Source organism: Pseudopipra pipra, chromosome 3 (assembly GCF_036250125.1).
Source record: "Pseudopipra pipra isolate bDixPip1 chromosome 3, bDixPip1.hap1, whole genome shotgun sequence".
NCBI classification, from domain to species: domain Eukaryota; kingdom Metazoa; phylum Chordata; class Aves; order Passeriformes; family Pipridae; genus Pseudopipra; species Pseudopipra pipra.
Genome location: NC_087551.1, coordinates 30854632 through 30873806, shown reverse-complemented (window position 1 = coordinate 30873806; position 19175 = coordinate 30854632). Strand labels below are relative to the sequence as shown.

General features: G+C 34.0%; 2 protein-coding genes across 3 annotated transcripts in view; one reads left to right on the top strand and one right to left on the bottom strand.

Moving 5' to 3' along the window:
• The window catches only part of KCNK5 (potassium two pore domain channel subfamily K member 5), a 575865-nt gene that overhangs the window by 241875 nt on the left and 314815 nt on the right, over positions 1–19175 (bottom strand). The window lies entirely within an intron of this gene.
• The window catches only part of DNAH8 (dynein axonemal heavy chain 8), a 128351-nt gene that overhangs the window by 3607 nt on the left and 105569 nt on the right, over positions 1–19175 (top strand). For both annotated transcript variants that reach the window (XM_064648475.1, XM_064648474.1), the window contains exons 4-18: positions 965–1049; positions 1893–2041; positions 3405–3594; positions 3957–4120; positions 5087–5263; positions 5617–5730; positions 8158–8265; positions 9997–10098; positions 12093–12239; positions 13135–13332; positions 13869–13945; positions 14396–14495; positions 16667–16786; positions 17869–18004; positions 18707–18894. In XM_064648475.1, the coding sequence (XP_064504545.1) occupies positions 965–1049; positions 1893–2041; positions 3405–3594; positions 3957–4120; positions 5087–5263; positions 5617–5730; positions 8158–8265; positions 9997–10098; positions 12093–12239; positions 13135–13332; positions 13869–13945; positions 14396–14495; positions 16667–16786; positions 17869–18004; positions 18707–18894 (2055 nt within the window). The remainder of the gene's footprint in view (positions 1–964; positions 1050–1892; positions 2042–3404; positions 3595–3956; positions 4121–5086; positions 5264–5616; positions 5731–8157; positions 8266–9996; positions 10099–12092; positions 12240–13134; positions 13333–13868; positions 13946–14395; positions 14496–16666; positions 16787–17868; positions 18005–18706; positions 18895–19175) is intronic.

Here is a 19175-nt window from a genome sequence, read left to right as displayed (position 1 = left end):
ACAGTTTGAATGCCCAGTCACATCTTGTTGAGCTAGTTGTCCTTACAGAGACTGTGAAAGAAGCTGAATTTTGACCAGATCAGTCAATATCTTCTGATCTCTGTGTCTTCTTTCAGTGCTTTTCAGAGCTTTGTTCACTTCCTATTAAATCCCATATCCTGGTTTTACCAGGACACGCGAATCATCTAGGACAATTTGAAAATTTGGATTTTTGAAACTCTAACTGTAATTTCAGGCAAGTTCTTCAGAATGACAATCCATACACAAGCAGTGTTTGTTACAAAGCTTTCCATCCTTGCACCATCCAAAGCACCTTGTGTAACATGACAAAATCAAAATGCACATCTAGAGACCTGTAGTCTCTACTACACCTTTTAGGGTGGCCAGTTTATGGACAGGTACAGCAAGCTAATTATGAGGCAACATGGTCTCCCTCAGATGTGATCTCATTGTCCTTCCAGAGGTCAGCAAAATCTTTGTCATCATGGAAAAGTTTTGGAGCCAATGTGGCCAGTTCATGTGTCCAGAATAAAATGTTCACGTCTCATGTTACTCTTCTTACATGAATTAATATTTTACATTAAGGCATACAGTAGCAATAGCAGAATATGTCAAGTCATGGAAATGTTCTGTGAATGTTTCTAAGTCTCTTATGACCAATTACTTCAAGTAGGTACTTACTGATCTCTGTGAGTGGCAGATATTCTCCAATATCTCTTTGTTACTGGACAAAATCATAAATGTTTGATGCACAGTTACCAGGAGCTAGGCCACCTGTGTGTGGTTCAGTACTTGAAGGCAATATTTGAAATATCTAATATGCTGTTTTGTATCTTCTCACAATATTTGAGGATAAACCTTGCATTCCAACAAAACTTTAAAAAGCAGCATGAAATTAGTTTTGCATATCCTAAAGGCACATAAAAATATTTTGAGTAACAAGTATTTACTTTTGATTTAACAGTTGGAGGCCTTTGATTCTTTTTTTGCCAAGCGAGGGAGAAAAGCATTGAAAATTTTCTATCAAGAAGGAGATGCACCAGGAATAGGTAAATGTTTAGCAATATTAATACAGGCAAATGTAATAGTGCATTGTGTTGCTCATTTTGTTTGATGTTTCCCAGAAAAAAAATCTATTTTTCACTTGTTCAGAACTTTGCGACCTTTTTCTCTAAGAACTGAAAATTAATATTTTAAATGCTTGTTTCAACTCAAATTGTTTAGAAAAAAATTCTCAATTTTAACAATTCTTGGGAGGAAGGCTATAAAACATTCTCCTGAAATACTGAATTGGTTGTAACTTTTTCATATGAAAATTGTGCCCCCAGTTCATTAGAAAGCACTTTCATAAAACCTGTCTGAATTCACATTTATTATAAATATTTGAAATTTTTCAGTTTTCAGATGCTTGATAGAGAAGTAGAATTTAATGTCTGAATTCCCTAATGATTCTCTAATCACTGCACATGCTGTTCCCTTACCTACATATATTAAACTATCAAATTGCATAGGATTATATCCACAGAGGACCCGAGGCTATTCATAGTCTCTATTTTCTCACTCAGACCTGACGTCTTGTTTGATAGGATGAATGGGAATAAACAAAGTACCTTAGTCACCAGCAAATTGTTCCAGAATGATAAGCCTGAACAAATTACCCTTTCTATGCAGTACAATGTGCCAAAATAGCTTTGTAAGATATATGGTATGTGTTTGGTGTACCTTTCTAAGGGTGTAGTTAATTACAGTCGCAAATTCTGCTGGTTTTTGTTCTCTTACAAAAGAAGAAAATAAATTATTTATGTGTTCAGTTTTCTTTCCCTACATTGATTTAAGCACTTTATAATACCCTCACTTTTTAAAATAGTGACATGTATGAAATTCCTTTTCAGAGTGTGGTCGGACAATTCCAGGTGCTGCAAAAGGAAGTAAAGTGATGCAATTTTATGTGGACAAGGCACCAGACGAAATCATAGGACTATGCTTATTTTTTGTTCGTTGTAAGAATGACAGTGCCATAAATGAAAAAACTATACATGAGGTAGCTATTTTTTGTTTAATTATTTTTTTCAATATTGACACATATCTAAAATTACTGGTAACTGCATTTTTTGAATGTTAAGTTTTATCACACACTTTGCTCTTCATTTTCGGTGGACAATGGATAATGGTATTGCTTCAGCAAATGCTCAGGATATCTTGTGAATTTAATGTCTTACAGGATTCTTGCTAAAGAATTCGGCATTTAGATAAATTTCTTTTTCTCCTTGATGTTTCTGAAGCAGTTAAAGCCACTAAGTACATTTTAGTTGTGATGAAAATCTCTATAAACTACAAGGACACACAGAAGACTTTATTACAAATACCAGGAGACAAAAAGTTTACCTGTACCATTCTGTTTTACGTTTCTTTGAATGTGCAAAATACACAGTTATCCTATGTAAATTATGTAGCATGAGTTTTTCTGCTTTACAAGACAAATTCTTGGCTAAGTGTAGGCTTTGTTCTTTTTTATAGCTACACATCTTAATACTCAGGCAGCACTTGAGGGACTGTGAATTGCAAAGAAACAGTTTTACATATCTTTTAATTAATTTTTTAATTAATTTTACATATCTTTTAATTAATATAACTTCAAATTCTTCAAACAGAAAATCCAATATTAATTTATATATTTTATATTAAAATATTCCATTCCTTTGGAGAGCTAAGAAGTTGAAAGAGGAAAAGCATCATTAGAAGTGAGATACAAAATCTGTTTTTATCGGGAGTCTAAATATTGGTCGTAAATATTACTTTTGCATCAAGTTCCTTCCAAATACATTCCAAATACTGAAGAGATAAGGAAAAGCAATTTATGTCCTAGGAAGTTCGTTGCATGAAGTATGCTAATACTTGCTTATTTGAAAGACATTTAAAATACTGGAATATTGAAAATAATCAGAACTTGTAAAGTTTAGTTTTGGAGAGTAGGAAAAAATTTCATCTCACCCAAAGTAATATGCATTCGGTCAGATAACTGCTTCTAATATAATTTCAGATATAAACACTCAGAGCACTTTTTGCTCTTCATGCATTTCATGAATTAGTAGCTAATTTTAGGTGGGGACGTTTTTCTACGATTTAAAAATCTCCAAACTCCTTGTATGACAGGGAAATAACTGAAGTTACAAAAGCATAACCTGACAGCCTTCTAAAACTCTATTAAATCATTATTGACTTCCCTTTTTTAATGAGAACACAGTCTATGGGCACATTGGAGGTGTATTTTTTAAAGATTTTCTCTCCTTAAATGAAAGTTTTAGTTGGCATATTGGAGTGCTTTTGTGAAAATACGCTGAACTTAAAATACTGTTTCTAGATTAAGTTACTGCATCACTAACAATCATTTTGTTACAATGCAGGAGATCTTCTTTGGTGTTTTCGATGCCGCTGAAGGACTCCTACGTGGCATTAAGAGTATGATAGAAAAGGTTTTTCTCCCTGCTATCCTCGCAACAAGTAACTGGGGTACTTTAGGTGAGACCAAAGAGGATATAAAAGACAAACAGAATTTTCTGGAAACAATTAACAGATACCTTTCATTTTTAGAAGGTAAGTATTGCATTTAGGAAAGATACTAGAGCAAATCTATTTAAAGATTTCTGTTTAAAGGCAGTAGCATGTAGATAAGGTTCTTTTCACATTTTGCAAGAAAAATAAAATTATCAATTACTTGCATAATAAATACATGGGTTGATTATTTTCTTGAGGAAATAGTGATATGTTACTTTTAAGGAGGATCACTGGATTTAAAACTAGAATTTTCTGCTTTATGTGAGTACAGTAAAGTGGCTATTATATTGAAACAGCACTGAGTGCAGACATAAATATTTTGAAATTTAAATTACTTAGACTGGTAGAAATTTATTTTAAAGTCTTAATTGGTTTTATATTGTAATTTAACTTTTTTTCAGGTGCTGCAGCAAGCATTGAAGGAATTGTTGAGTTGAAAAAAATAGATTACATAAATTTTTCTGAACTCCAATCCTTTGAGAAAATAGCTGCAGCGGCTGACAATTACGACACAGTTCGCCAACTAGAGGAAGTACTTATGATATGGTATAAACAAATTGAACATGTAAGTTGTTGTTTTAACACATCTATGCAGCATGAATACAGATAGATGTTCATAAATGATATATGAGACTTGCCTGTAGTTAGCCAAAAGCCTCAGCTGCTTCTCCACCTGAGTTAAGACAAGTGCTTTGCTTCTGTGCCCAAGTTAAGCAGATAGTCCTTATCCCTAGGAACTTACAGTCTAGCAAGAATAAGAGTTTCTGAACAATTAAGACAAGAAAGTAAGAAAAAGAGAACAGAAGGATGCAGGAATAACAACACTGGTGAGGACCACATATGTATATAGAACTTACCTAAATGTACATTGCCGGTGAAGTGTCTGCTGCCACTCGTGCTGTGAGATACTATTTCTAGAAAGATCTTTGACCAGGACCAGCAGGACATTTTTTGTCCTGCCTAAGTATTGCGTGGGAAGGTCTCAGTTATCCAAGAAATTAGTGTCTGAGACTTCCATGAAAAACACAGAATCCTTTGTCAAAATGAGAATCTGTGTAGATTGGGCATAATATGTTTAGTGTGTTTAGCTCACAAGAATAAAAATATAAAAGACATGTAAAAAGAGCTGTCTGCATGTTTATCCACTTAAAAATGGGTACATTTATGAGTGATATTTAATATTTTCATTAAAGTAGCTCTTGAAGATTTTTACTAGTGAAGTTACATTTGGTACATTTCAATTCATAGATTCTGATTAAAGGGAGAAATATAGGTATATGCTGATATTCACCCACTTTATGACAGGAGTTGAAAATACATTTTAACTGCCTTAATTTCAGTTTAAGAATATGATTAAGTGCAATTCAGACTTAGGATGCTTTTCCAAATGGGAACTATTTTCATGTGTCATTAACTGCAAGCTTGTTCCTTATTAAATGAGTATCCTCAAGAGTGTTTCTTCTTTATAATGACTTGTCTATTCTCTGTAGTAGGCATTTGATTTTTTATTTTTTTTTTAAATTGGTTACAGGTTCTGATTGAGAGCAAGCAGATAAGGAGAGAAGCTAATGATACAGGTCCACTGACTGAACTGGAGCATTGGAAATATATGTCTGCTAAATTGAACTTTATTATCGAGCAGATCAAAGGACAAAACTGTAAAGCTGTCATTAGTGTTCTGAGAGTTGGACATTCTAAACTACTAAGGGTAATTATTTTTTCTTTTTTATATTTTTTTTACTATTGTAGGCAAAGCTTATATTTTCAGGGTTTTTTCATTGCATCTAAAAGAGATTTTCTGAGAATTAAAAGAGAAAAATTTAGGTATGATGCTGGTGTGCTTAAGGTATTAAGATAAAGCACAAGACATTACAGAGATACAGCCAAAATGATCATAAAATATATTATATATATAAAAAATATAATAAAATAACTTTTATTGCTTGCTTTGACAATGCCTTTTAAAAATTCATTTACCAAGGTTTACTTCTGGAAAATAAGTGCAAATTAAGGAAATAGTTCACTATGTATGAAGTTTTTACAGTACTGTTTTCCCACTAGACATGGCAAGAGTTAGATGCCAGAATCACAGATGCAGCTAATGAGTCAAAGGATAATGTGAAATACTTAAACACACTTGAAAAAGTTTGTCGGCCACTTTATACCACTGATGTTGTAAGTATGCCTTTCATAATTTTTTAAACATAGTTTAGGTGTTTACCTAGAATGCCCAGAGCAAAATAAATCTTCTTGTACTTGGTTTAAAGTGATATTTTCTGATTTACATTTCTATTTTTCTAATTTCTTTCTAAATGCCTGTCAAGCTAAATGTTGAAGTTTATTTTATATATTACATAAAATATTGTATTTTAGAATAGGTATTTAATCAATAAACATAAATATATATGATTGCCTAATAAGTCAGTCCTGTTACCAATATTATTCTAAAAAGCAATTAAGCAAGGTACATATTTTATAATACAAGAATCTCAAAGTACGCCTTCCACTGAAAATTCCATATGTGTCAATGAATGATCACATAGCTGAAACAAAATACCAAAATTTCAGTTGTAGAGACAATAATGAAACCTAATGAGGTCCTAAACGGGTAAAATCATGTTTTAATATCAAATATAGTATTAGCTGCATCTATTTGCAGAAATACCAGCTAGTCAGCATTTAAATAATTACTTGTAAATGTACACTATTTGACCCTAGTTCAAGATATTATTTAATAGGTGTAGGAACCATTAATTATTATAACAGGTGAATTTTCCTAATGATTGTTGCAGAATAGGATGAAAGGAGGAAGTATTCTAGAAAAATAATGCTCTTTTGTTTTAAAGTGCTTTGTGTTTTGGTCCTATATGCCTCCTGTCCTTTGTCAGGAAGTGTTGCATTTCTTTTGAACCTCTAGCAGCTTAGAATCCTATGAAGTTCGAACTGAGGGGAAGCAAGAAGACTGATAATATATGACATAGAGCTGATATTGCATGTAATAGTATAAGAGACAAGTATGATTAACAGTATTAGTAACCTGTTTATCTTCATCTCTTCAAAGTATCACTAGGGGGAGCCAGGTACCAGGCCATAATGATGAGCTACTTCGTAGGTGTTATGAAGACAAAAATTCTTTTTATCACAAACACTCCATTTCTGGGTGGAAACCCATTGAAGAGTTCATAATTTTACTAATATAAGATAGTTAACTACTGTTCTTTGTTTAGTCTGGAACAATTTGGATGTATCTGAATTTCTGTTTAATGTCTTTGAACGTGTTCCAGAGATCAAGTTAATTTAGGAAAGATTTTCTGTGGTGTTCAGCTTAAAAAACAACGCTAAATATACCCTCGTTTAAAAAGAACTTCACTCTGTGTTGAGTTGAATTCAATATCTGGTATGGAAAACCGTTTTATGTATTAACGAATGAGGAATGGAATATATGCAGATTTAATATGATACTTAGTGTGTGTATCATAAAATATGGCATTTTGTGTATGTGAGATGGTGAGATTTGTAGCTGAAGTGGGTTAATATATGAAAATTCAGACTTAACATTTAACTTAAGGCTTTGAATCAAAGAAATTTCTGTACAGTCTGGTATTCAGGGTTTTATTTTTTGTCAAGAGTTGAAAAAGAAAACCAATAGACTCAGAGTCTCCTGATTCCATTTCAGGAGTGGTGGTGGTGATGAACAATGTGGACACAGATGATTGGTTTTATACTGTATAGCATTTCTTTCACACTCCTGCTAAATGCAAATGCCTGCTATGTCTACCCACAGTATAAGTTTACTTTGAGTTTGCAGCCCAAAGTTAGTTCCAGGAGCTTGATTTCTCCATTGAGGGGTGACAGCCAAAATTACTTTTGATGTCGTGAATTACATTTTGACAAGCCCTGATAATGTTAAGTATTATAATTTTTCACCTCTCTTCTCTTTTTTTTCTCCCAAATACTTCAGAAGTGATTGAGTTGCAGAGTACTTGTAATTCCACAGTATGATTTTAACAACATGAACACTGATTACATGAAATATATGAATTATTTAGGTGTTTCATATGATAGTTGAATGAATTAGGCATTTGTTAATGAAACTAACATTGGAACAATTATTCTATTAGTTTTATGAAAGGTCTGAATTAAACATTTTATGTAAAGATTGTTATCACAATGAAATTACATAAGTATATTTAGCAACTCTGCTTGAAGGAAAGCAAAAGCATTCATCACAGACAACTGCTGTGAGCTGCTAGAAAAACACTTCTGACTGTGCCAAAAAATGCAAGCTGTACTTTTTGAATCGGTTTTCAGTTTTGTTCATCAAAATAGCATATTAAAATAATTCATAACTTATAATACCTTTAATCTGATTTCTTACCAACCGATCAAGTATTTTTATTGTTCTTATTACTTGAGGTTTAAAATATTATTGAGCATGGTTAGTTTTTTTCTTTTACAAGAAACCTTTTGTTAAAATGACATGGCATTTTATAGATTGGTTCATGTGATTTAGGGAAAAATATAAATTAAAAGTTGTCAATAGAATAGAAATATATTTACTAAGAATAGGAAGTAAAATTTTTCTCAAAACTCTGCTTTAAGGTATCAATGACACATGGAATACCAAATTTGATAAAGGCTGTACAAATGATTCATGGTGTTTCAAAATATTACAATACTTCTGAGAGAATGTCATCACTGCTTATAAAGGTAAATATATTAAGCAAAATGTTAATTATAAAAAATATGTCATTTTCCAGAAGAGAAATTTTGTTTAAATCAGGAGAACATTTGTTAAAAAATTATAATAAATAGTGGAGGTCTACATGGGAATGGAAGAGAACTCTGTTGATCAGGCGAAGATTAAACTTGGATTACAGACTTGTCTTCTGGAAGGAACTTTGTTGTTATTCTTGGTTCAACAATGTCAGTTTTTTTCTTATGTTCTTGATTAATCTTCTGACCTGAATTACTCTGATCAGTTGTTTCCCAAATCACAGACTCCACAAAGATTCTTTTATTATCAGCCTCAAAGACCTAGTTTGGCAGATGGCCATCAATCTGACCAGGCCATTCCTCTAAAAGGCGTGAAAGACAAAAGGTTCCTGTTTTCCGAAGTCATACTTGAAAAGTCAATTAAACTTCAGGTCATAAACTTTTCCACGTTAAAACGGAAACTAAGACAGGCTACGTGTTTATACTTATGTCTTTTGCAGAATCCAGGTATTAACTGCATGAAAAACTGTTTTGGATAATGGTTTTATAGCAAAGAAAAACTTTATAACTAAAACACACACCTCCACTGAGCATACAGAGGAAATTCACAGTGATCCTCACTACACAACTTTGTTGTTTTTTTTTCTTTTTAACACTCCAGAGTTTAATGTCAAGTTTTGTTACACTTCAATTTGAATTAGTATATTAAGAAATACATGCTCTTTTGAGGCCGTATTTATTCCTGGCTGGGGCTGTTTTCCATATATCCTAGGTTAGGTATATATTGCCTGTCATATGGTGGTTTTTTACATGTTTGTGTATTGACTCTTGCTAGTGTCTGTTATTTAATGGTCCGAAGGAGTGTGCATTTTAGTACAAAGGCTAACAACAAACTGGTTACATGAGGCTGTGCCAAGAAATAACAAGGAAAAATCTCTATTTTATTTCAGCGGTTTAAGGTCCCCCTTCCCATTGGTTTCCACTTAATGATCACGAGAGGTGACATCCTATCTACAACTTCATCAGTCATTTTGTTACAGTTTGAGACTGCCTTTGGTGTGGTACTATTCATTCTTTATTCAGTTAGGGATTCTTAAGACCTGCTTTACAGTATTCTAATGTCAGAAGAACTGGTTTGAATTGTTCATGTTACTTAATAGACAAAAAAATTATCTACCTCTAGCTGTTCTCTTTGATACATCTTCTATATCTGCACATACTTCTCTCTCTTTCTGTCATTACTAAATTTGGAGTTTTGTGGTTGAGAAGTAGAAGAATCTTTTCTCCTTTTTATAGGCATGGGAAACCAAGGTAAAGACATACTGCTAGGATAGCAAACTCTTTAAGGGCAGTCTTTAAATAAGGATGGACACGCTGCAAAGTGTAAAGATGACAATGTAGGGGAAGAATAGTTGGAATTAAATAAATTCTTTTTGTTCTTGAATTATGATTGAAAACCTTCTGTGTTTATATATATGTATTGTTGAACTTATAGGACTTACAAATATGTCCTGGGACTTAAATGCATTTCTGAGAGTGTTCTTGGGGTTTTTATAGGGTGTTTGTTATGCCTATTGCATATAACATTTAGCTGCTCTTATTCCCAAAGGCAAAATTTATTCAAAATCTGATAGTACTAATACATGGATATAGGAATTTTGTTAGATTTTGTGAAACAGGAAAATTTCCTATTAAGCTTGAGACCTACTTTGTTTTTTTGTCTAGGTTACAAATCAAATGATCATAACATGTAAAGCCTATATTACAGATGGAGGCTTGTCTCAGGTCTGGGAACAGGAGACATCAACAATCACTGAAAAAATTAAGGTTCGTATTTTGGTGTTTTATTATTTACCTATCAAACATATTGATTACCTGTTGATATCAGAAGGAAGTTCATATCAATATGTATTAAATGCTTCAGATCTTTGCTCTTTTATTTCATGATGCTTCAAATATTTTCCCAATTCTTAGCCCATTGGCGTTGTTGAAATTAGAATGGCCTCATCTTTTTCAGTGTAGTCTGTTATTGATCTTGGAATTGGCATCTTCACCATATGTGCAGCCAAGGAATTTTTCCATCCTGCGTAATCCACATTCTTCCCTCTTGAGGAAGAGGGGACATGGGAGAGGGGATACTTTTCCCCTCTCACGGGAGAGGGGAAGATGGTACCATCTTCCTCTATCATGGGGAACCTGGTATTTGAATAGGTATGACATTGTTACGGTAGTTCTTACCAATACAAGATTTTCTTAACATATCATGAAAGTTCATTGCTAAGATAGTCTTCCTCTTCTTCATCTGATGGTGACCTATGAAGAACAAATCAAGCGCATGCAGTGTGCCGGGGCAAAATGTGCAGCTGTGGGGTTACTGCTTGCCAATGCTGACATCATTTCCACCTTCTCCTTTATCAGACCTCAGCTCCTGAGTTCCTAATGTACCCAAAAAGGCATAGAATTTCATAGCCCCTTAAAAATTAGGTCCAGAGGTAAAAAAGAAAATGTATTTAAATATATCTCTCCTGACTGACAGGATGATCTGATACTAATAATTCATCTGTTTCAATGAGGAAATCTTGAGGCTGGTGTACAGCTGACAAGCCCTCATTATTCAATGAGAGAAATATACACCCAGTTTCAAATCATGTTGATCAGTGTTCATTCTAGTATTTGTATATTTTTGAAGATCTGAACATTTTTTTCTATGAGGACTTTTTTCAATTTCCTGTAATTCATAGCCACTTGTTTTATATATACCTGCATATTCAGACAGCCTGGTAACTTCCAGTATATGTGATAAAATCTGCTTTCTGTTTGACAAGAACTAGCAGAAAAGTTTGTATTCTAGTGACTATAGACTTCACATTTCTCACATTTCTCATCAGTCACAGTTTTTACATCTGATAAGGTCTTAGTGTAGAACTCTTTGTTGAGGGGGCCCCCATCCCCAAAGGAACAAGACTGTGACCATCACTCTGATGTCGAAATTGCAACAATCAAGTCTTGTCGCTGGATCCACGGGTGGTGATATCTTTTTTCTCTACTATCTACTCTTGTCACTTCCTTCTCTTTCTTTCTTTTCCTTGTATATTTTCTTCATGATATTTTTACAGAAAGGAACCAGAAAGGCTGCATACCTTCCTTCTACTGCAACCAAGTTGTTTTCAGAATAAACTTGCCACATATATTCATCAGTCATTCAGTGTTGTTTTGCTCTAATCCACCCCAAAGGATCTATAAACAAGAGTGTCAGTGACCCTGTCTCAGAGGTAGAAGTCTTAAAATAATCAACTGATTCTTCAACATCCCTTTAATTCAGACTTGTCAACATACATTAATTTGAATAACCAATTTCTTTTAAGTCCTCTGAGAGTTCCAAACAGACTACTCTGTTATGCCACATTCTGTCCTTACTCAGCGGACAGTCTGACCTTTCTTAATTAAGTTAATGGCTTTTCTTGCTCATTCTGTTCATTTGGACATCTCCAAATGCCTCATTTAGAGCAGAAGCCATCATCTGCTCTTTGCAGGCCTCTAAACCACTACTTACTTTAACACGAACTAAAACTTTCCTCTTCTTTTTTTGGTGACTCATTTCCCAATGTTACATCTTTTACTGTACTGTACTATTGTGTGTTTGTATGTTGCAAACATTCGCTACAGATGCAGAAAGAAAACCACTGTATGTAAGTCGTTACTGCCTGTAACTAGATTCAGTGATAATTAACCACTTTGGAATGAGAGTTGGTTTGAGTTCTCTAGTCTCTCACCCATAAACGTAGTGTAATGAGTATGGTATTTATTCCTTCACTTTTTAGGACTGCACATGTCTGTTGAAAGAATATCAGAAATGCTTTCGTGAAGCTAAGCAAGAGATTTTGGAAGCTCTGGGAGAAAAGGCATTTGAAGTATCAGAAATGTACATTTTTGGAAGATCCGAAGCTTTTTGTAGGAGATTAGAAAAAGTGAGTGTACTGTGTGCTGTTATTATTGGTAAAGAAACATCTCTCCAAAGAGCAGTTTACAAAGTGGACACTTGTCAGCATACATGCTCCTAATGATCTTGTAAAGGAGTTTGTAACTCTTTGTCGAGAGAAACTAGGTACTTCCACAAAGTCAACTCAGTACTTCAGCAATTACCTCACAATTGCCTTCTGTGCTTGTCAATTTGTCTCTGTTAGTGTGGAGAGAAATAACCTAATTATCTAGACTTACATCATTATTGTAGGAGGTTTAAAATTATGTGAAAAAAAACACACCTTTGCTTTTTTGAATGGTATCCTGGTATTGCTAAATACAATTTTTCAGATGATTCTGCTCTTTGGTGTGGTCTTAACATTCATCTTGGTAATCCAATGAAGAGATTTTAAACTAGCATTGATAGAGTTTGTGTGGAAAAGGTAATAGGTGCTTCTTGTGCAGCATAAGGTCAGACTAGGGATAAGGCAATAATGGGGCAGTCATCACAGCGTAGGAATTCCGTGAGTCTTTGATGCATTTCCTCATCATGCAGTATACATACTAATCTGTAGGATTGTTTTTTTTTATTCTTTGAATTATCTTTTTGTTATCAGTATGCATATGTCATGTTTTAACTCTTTCCACATAAAAAATAAATCCCCTATCACAAAGAAGAACAATGATTATTTTACTTTGTGTTGGGTTGTAGTGAGAACTGATGTTGAAAACTGAATTAACAATGCTTTGTTGAAGATACTTGATTCAGAAGCTCAGAAACTACACATTTGTGAATGCTGTAGTTAGAGAAGTGGCTGTTGTTTATTTTATTTTACTCACGTTTTAGTTTATAGCGGAAGTAACAAATAATTTATGAGCATGAATATAATGTCTATATTTCAGATTACAGAGATGATAGCTGTAGAGAAAACTTTTAGTGCACTGAGCCTGTGTGCAATTGAAGGTATAGATCTTATGGCAGTAAAATTCAAAAATATCTTCCACATATTTCAAAAGAAACAATATGACGTCCTTGATCCACAAAACACAGAATTTGATGTGGATTTTGTGAAATTCATGACAGAAGTTGAACGTTTAGAGGTAAGTAGTATTGCTACCTATAATTTAATCATGGAAGAATTTCATCACTACTTGCTCAGTATCAAACTGAGTGTCAGTGAGACTTTGGATTGTGAATAGGCTGTGTTGTTGTTCTTCCAATGAACAGGAGTTTGTGTTTGTCTGGAGGGAGGCTTTTTCCATTCTTTCTTCTACTTTCAAAGAAAGGTGTAAAATATATCAAAGAATCCTCACTGATGATTGTCACTCTGCAGCCAAAATGAAAAAATCATGAGACCTGAGAGAATGATCTGCATGGATGCCATTTATTAGCCTAGAGAAACATGGTTAGATTTTGGGCAGAACAAAGCTGCAACTGATTTATTTCATAGAATTATATGACATTTTAAGAGACTATTTGACTGAAACTAGCTATTCATTAATTATATTAAGCATGGACTGGTGAAGGCTGCTATTTTGTGCTTTAAGCAGTAACAGTTTAAAATGTTAAGACAATATCAGGCATCAAAATAGTATTCTATGACCAGAAAAAGCATACTAAATTATATATTCTTTAGACACAGCTACAGACCTTTATGCGTACCTGTTTTGGGAGAATTTTGTCTTCACAGAACTCACTTCAGTTACTTCAAAGGTATTGGCAACTATGTTTTAAGATATTTTAAACTGACTTCAAATTATTGATTAGCATGATTTAAGTAACACAGCTATTTTAGAACAGAGGGCTTAATCGACAATTTTTCATTACTGATGTTCTGAACCACTTAATAATCATGAAATATATATCGTAGCTTTCCTATGTGAATCAATATATTCTGTTTCTTAATTTCATTAGATTATTTTGTATGCATGAGAGGATACTAAAGGAAAAACCTAAAGAATTACAACACAACAACAAAAATACCCAGCAAGGCAGAAATTTTCAGCTTACTTGAAGTTGCTCAAAGCAAAGTTTTCTGAATTCAGAAGCATTTCCTAGATTTGTGCTTCTTTCACTTTATGTAATGTTCATATACTCCAAAATAAATTAAAAAAATTATTTGTGTTTTAGGAATATAATTTTGGGTACTAATCTTTAATACAGGTTTCAAAATCTGAATATGCCATGCCTTCAAGAAGAAACAGTACGTACAGCTGGTTGTATTCTTAAACATTATGTAGCAGAACTTGAAGCTACTAAAAAGGTATTTCATTTCTTTTCAATAAATTGTAAACATCATGTTAAAATAGGTGCAAGTATTTTAATATGAATTTTTATTTATTCTGCCTATTTCACTAATTGACTATCAAAGTTCAATTATCATACTTCCTGTTACAGCAAACAGACCTTAGTGTGTGGGAAACACAATAAACATGCTTTTGAAGGCAAATATGTAATCACAATTTTACTTTTTAAACCAAAATATTTTCTGTTATTCCTTCATCAATTAAATTTAAAAAAAGTGTTCTCTACTCGCTGTGTACATTACTTGCATATGCCTGTTAGTTTTTTTATTATATGAGATCTCTACAGTTAATTTGCATTTATAAGTTGCGATTATCGAAGATGTGACAGCATAAAATACATGTAAAATGAAGTTAAATTGTGTTTATGTTGATTATAAAGTAATATTTCATTATTTGTGTGGTGCACCATGACTGTAGGATGAGAATTAACTTCTGGTGACTGTTCACATAACTTGGTTGTAATTTTTTAGAGAAGAATTGATCTAACCTGACTTTATTTGTCTGTAAAATAAACATCTGCCTTGGAACTAGATGTCTAAACTCCCTTTCTACTCAAGAAAGAGGGAAGTATTCTAGAGTTGGTTAATCTGATTCATTTCACGTAGTAACATGAAGATTTAAATAATTCCCTCCAAATGGCCATTTTCTTCAATGAGTATAAAGGGAATCTGGAAAACCAGTCTGGTGAAAATTTTCTTTGAGATGTTTACATTTTGTGAGATCAATGACAGAAGTTGACACAAGGAGCCAAGTGTCTATAAACTCTGCACTTATTAGAAAATGATTCCTCCAAACAGTGTCTTAAAATTGTAGCCTAGCAAAGCTGCTCTGAACTACTCTTTACAGTGTCCTTTCTCTACCTACACACTGTATATAACACTTCCGGAACCTGTAATTACTGGCTCAATTTAAATAAAATATTTACCGCAGCACTGCCTGCTCAAAAAATCATGTAGCCTACCCCTGGCTGTTTTCCCCAGGGGAAAAAAAAAAACCAAACTGGCTATATTTTCTGAGAGGGTTTCATCCAGGTCAGCTCCTCTCTTAAGTTCACTGTGAAGCTACTTGGATTTCTTTTGTTGGGACTGTGCAGGAGACAGTGTAGGGTTAAGAAGACATACCAGTAAGTGAAGAGTTGTGTCATCACAGAGTCTGCGTTGTCACAGCGTGAGTTTTGATGCTGCAAATTGGGTGGATACAAATACTCCTTTCTTCTGTTGAAGAATATGTCTCAATTATACTGACTAGTATAATTTATTAGGTGTTATTGGATTGTTTTTATCTTTGCCAAGAAAGTTATTTCTATAAAAAGTTGCTCCCACTGCAATACTGGTTCTAAAGTGATTGACTAATTTGTCAATGCAAATTTTGTATGAGATCATTTTAGGCCAACTTTTTTTTACTCTAATATATCCATTCAGTGAGGAGGAGCCATTTTTTTTCTCATCTTGGGCACAAATAAAAGCATGGGCTGCTTACCCAGGAGTATCTACATGCATATAGATTAGAAGTTTGTAGCAAAGTGCATATCATAGAATCCTAGATTATCCTGATTTGGAAGGGGCCCACAAGAATCAGTGAGTCCAACATATGTTAGCTAATAGTCAGAAGCATGTGACCAAAGAAAAATGTTGACATTTCTATTCAGGTAAAACTCTCAGTTAACAATATAGCTTAGACCTCTCCTGATGCCAGTTCCCAAGCAAAGGAGGAAAAGCCTCACAAGGGTTCTCTCAAAAACACTTCCTTAAAAAACTTGCTTTCACAGCAGATGGCTCTAAAGTCACATAGCTGCACCTGTCAGGGTTGGTTTAAATGCTGGCTGCTCAGCTCCTAGGCTTGCAATGCCTTCTGGTGTACTTGGAGCTCTGTCATAATTAAGGACAGCTAAAAACCATCACGAGTTAACGAAGAACGGAGACTTACTGGCAGTGATACCAATGTGTCCACCTCAGAAACGTAGCAAGTCGAGGAAGAAATATGTTTTTCTCTCCATGAACTGCTGTGTGCCTCCACACAAATTTAGTCTCTTTGGGAGGAGGAAGAAATTGTGGTACCAGAGAAAACAATTTAACATTACAACAAATTTTTTTAATCCATGTGTTTAATGATATTGTTCTTACTGTAGCTTTACCAAACTCAGAAACATGACCCTCCTCTGGCGCGAAACATGCCACCTATTGCAGGAAAGATATTGTGGGTGAGACAGTTATTCAGAAGGATAAACGAACCAATCAACTATTTCCATGTAAGTTGATGTGAGGAAAAATTAGGTGTTTTGTGTAACAGTGAACTGTCTTACTTCAGCAGAGTGATTATAAAGTTTCTGGCTATGATAATGTGTCTTGTTATATGCTAGGCAACATGTTTAATTGTATAGGAATACTGCTCTGCAGTAACCGTTGCTGTAGATCCAAGATGTCATGTTAGAATAGAACAGACTAGACTATTTCAGTTGGAAAGAATCTACAATGACCATCTAGTCCAACTGCCTGACCCATTCAGGCCTGACCAAAAGTTAAAGCATGCTGTTAAGGGCATTGTCCAAAAGCCTCTTAAACACTGACAGGCTTGGGGCATTGACCACCTTTCTAGGAAATCTATTCCAGTGTTCAATCATCCTCTCAATAAAGAAATGCTTCCTAATTGCAAGCCTGAACCTCCCCTCACTTTGAACCATTCCCACACATGCTATGACTGGATCCCAGGGAGAAGATCTCAGCACTTCCCTCTCCACTTACCCTCCTCATGGAGCTCTAGAGAGCAAGGAGGTCTCCCTCAGCTTCCTTTTCTCCAGACAAGCTACAAGTCTTCAGCTGCTTCCTCATTCCTTCCAGCCCTTACATCAGCTTTGTTGCCGTTCTCTGGATGCATTTAAGGACCTTCTTAATCTGTAGGGCCCAGAACTGCATGCAGTGCTTTCCTGTTTCCCTCAGATGTGAACGTGAATCATCTGATCTGCTCCAAAGAAAATAGGCATAAGTATCATAACTGGTTAAAAAAGGAAACTTTTACAATAAGTTTTTAGTTATTCAGTTTTGAGTAAAACTGAGCATCTATTTCACTGTGAATTGCATGTATTTATCACAGTATAATAAAGTAATTGCTCTTACCTGTGTTATTTAGTATTTATTCCTTACAAGATTTTACCGACTTTATTGCCCTATGAATTTGAATCATAAATAGTGGATACAGTTTTTAAGAACTCTGTAAGTGTAATTCATAGTATTACCTTAAGTTATATATAGTCAGTAGTTAAATTGAGAAAAATCCAAGTGGTATGGGGGTTTTTTGATATAGTTTTAATTTTAATGCACTGTTTTTTAATAGAAAAATTCAAATATCTTGGCAAGTCCAGAAGGTAAAGCAGTTGTTCAATCATACAACAAACTTGCGTATGCATTGGTGGAATTTGAGGTAGTCTATCATAATGCATGGATGAAGGAAATGTCGCAATTAGAGTATCGTAAGTAATTAAATATGTACTTGGCTTGTTTAAACTGTTGTTGAATAGTGAGTTAACACAAATCCAATCAGATAGGTTTTTAAAGCCTCATTTACCCTTAAAATGTGCAAATTATTCGTGAGTCAATAAGCAGGCTCAGTAATACAGTCGTGGTGCCTTACTGACCTTGAAACTTGATTTTGATACAAAGGATTGCAGATCTGGCACACTGTTTGACAGATGAGTGCAAACAGTATTGATACAAATTTAAGACACAGATAATTTTGGTATTGAAATTTTATGTGTACTATTTAATAATTCTTCCTGTTTTCTTTCCACTATAATAATTGATACAGTTGTATTATCCCAGTCCCTCTAAGGACAAGTATTACTTTATGCCTACAAATGTTTAATATTCAAGTGTTGTGTTTCCAGGTCCTTAGAAAATTAATTTCATAATTTTCTAATTTGAGCTCAGAAAAAATATGACGCAAATAAGACTGGATCTGAGCCTTGTTTAGTTTATGATGAGAAAGGCAGAAAACCAATATGGTGGAAGTCAGCTGTATATTTTCTTTAACTGAAAACAATGTGAAGCTATTTCACAAGTAACCATTCATACTTAATCATTGTATAATAATATTACAAATCTGGGTTCCATAATAATTTATAGGATGGAAACAATTGTTTGTCTTAGAAACTGATATTGGAATGTCTTTACAGCCTTACAAGCCACAATATTTGTGCGTCATCCTAAAACCGAGAAGTTCCTGGTTAATTTTGATCCTCAAATTCCAGAAATTGTGCGAGAGACCAAATGTATGACAAAGCTGGGTCTGGAAGTACCGGAGCAAGCAGTAAAGATAGTAATGTTAGAAAATAAACTGAAGTCAATCAAGATGCGCTTAGAGGTAAACTTGAAAAGTATCATGATTGCTGTTTAAAAAAATTAAAAGAAAATCTGTTTAATCATACAATTTTTTCTATAGTTATATAAGTACTAATGCTGGGTAGGAGGTAGTTTAAAGTAAATTTGTGCAATGCACAGGTGGACATAGAGGATCTCATTTGAAACCCCCCTGCTAACTGCTGTGGGGGCTAGTAGATACTTAAATATAAAAATATAAACTTCTTATACTCCATGGCAGGTTAAATATACTCTGGTGATGAAATAATTAAATGCACACAAAAA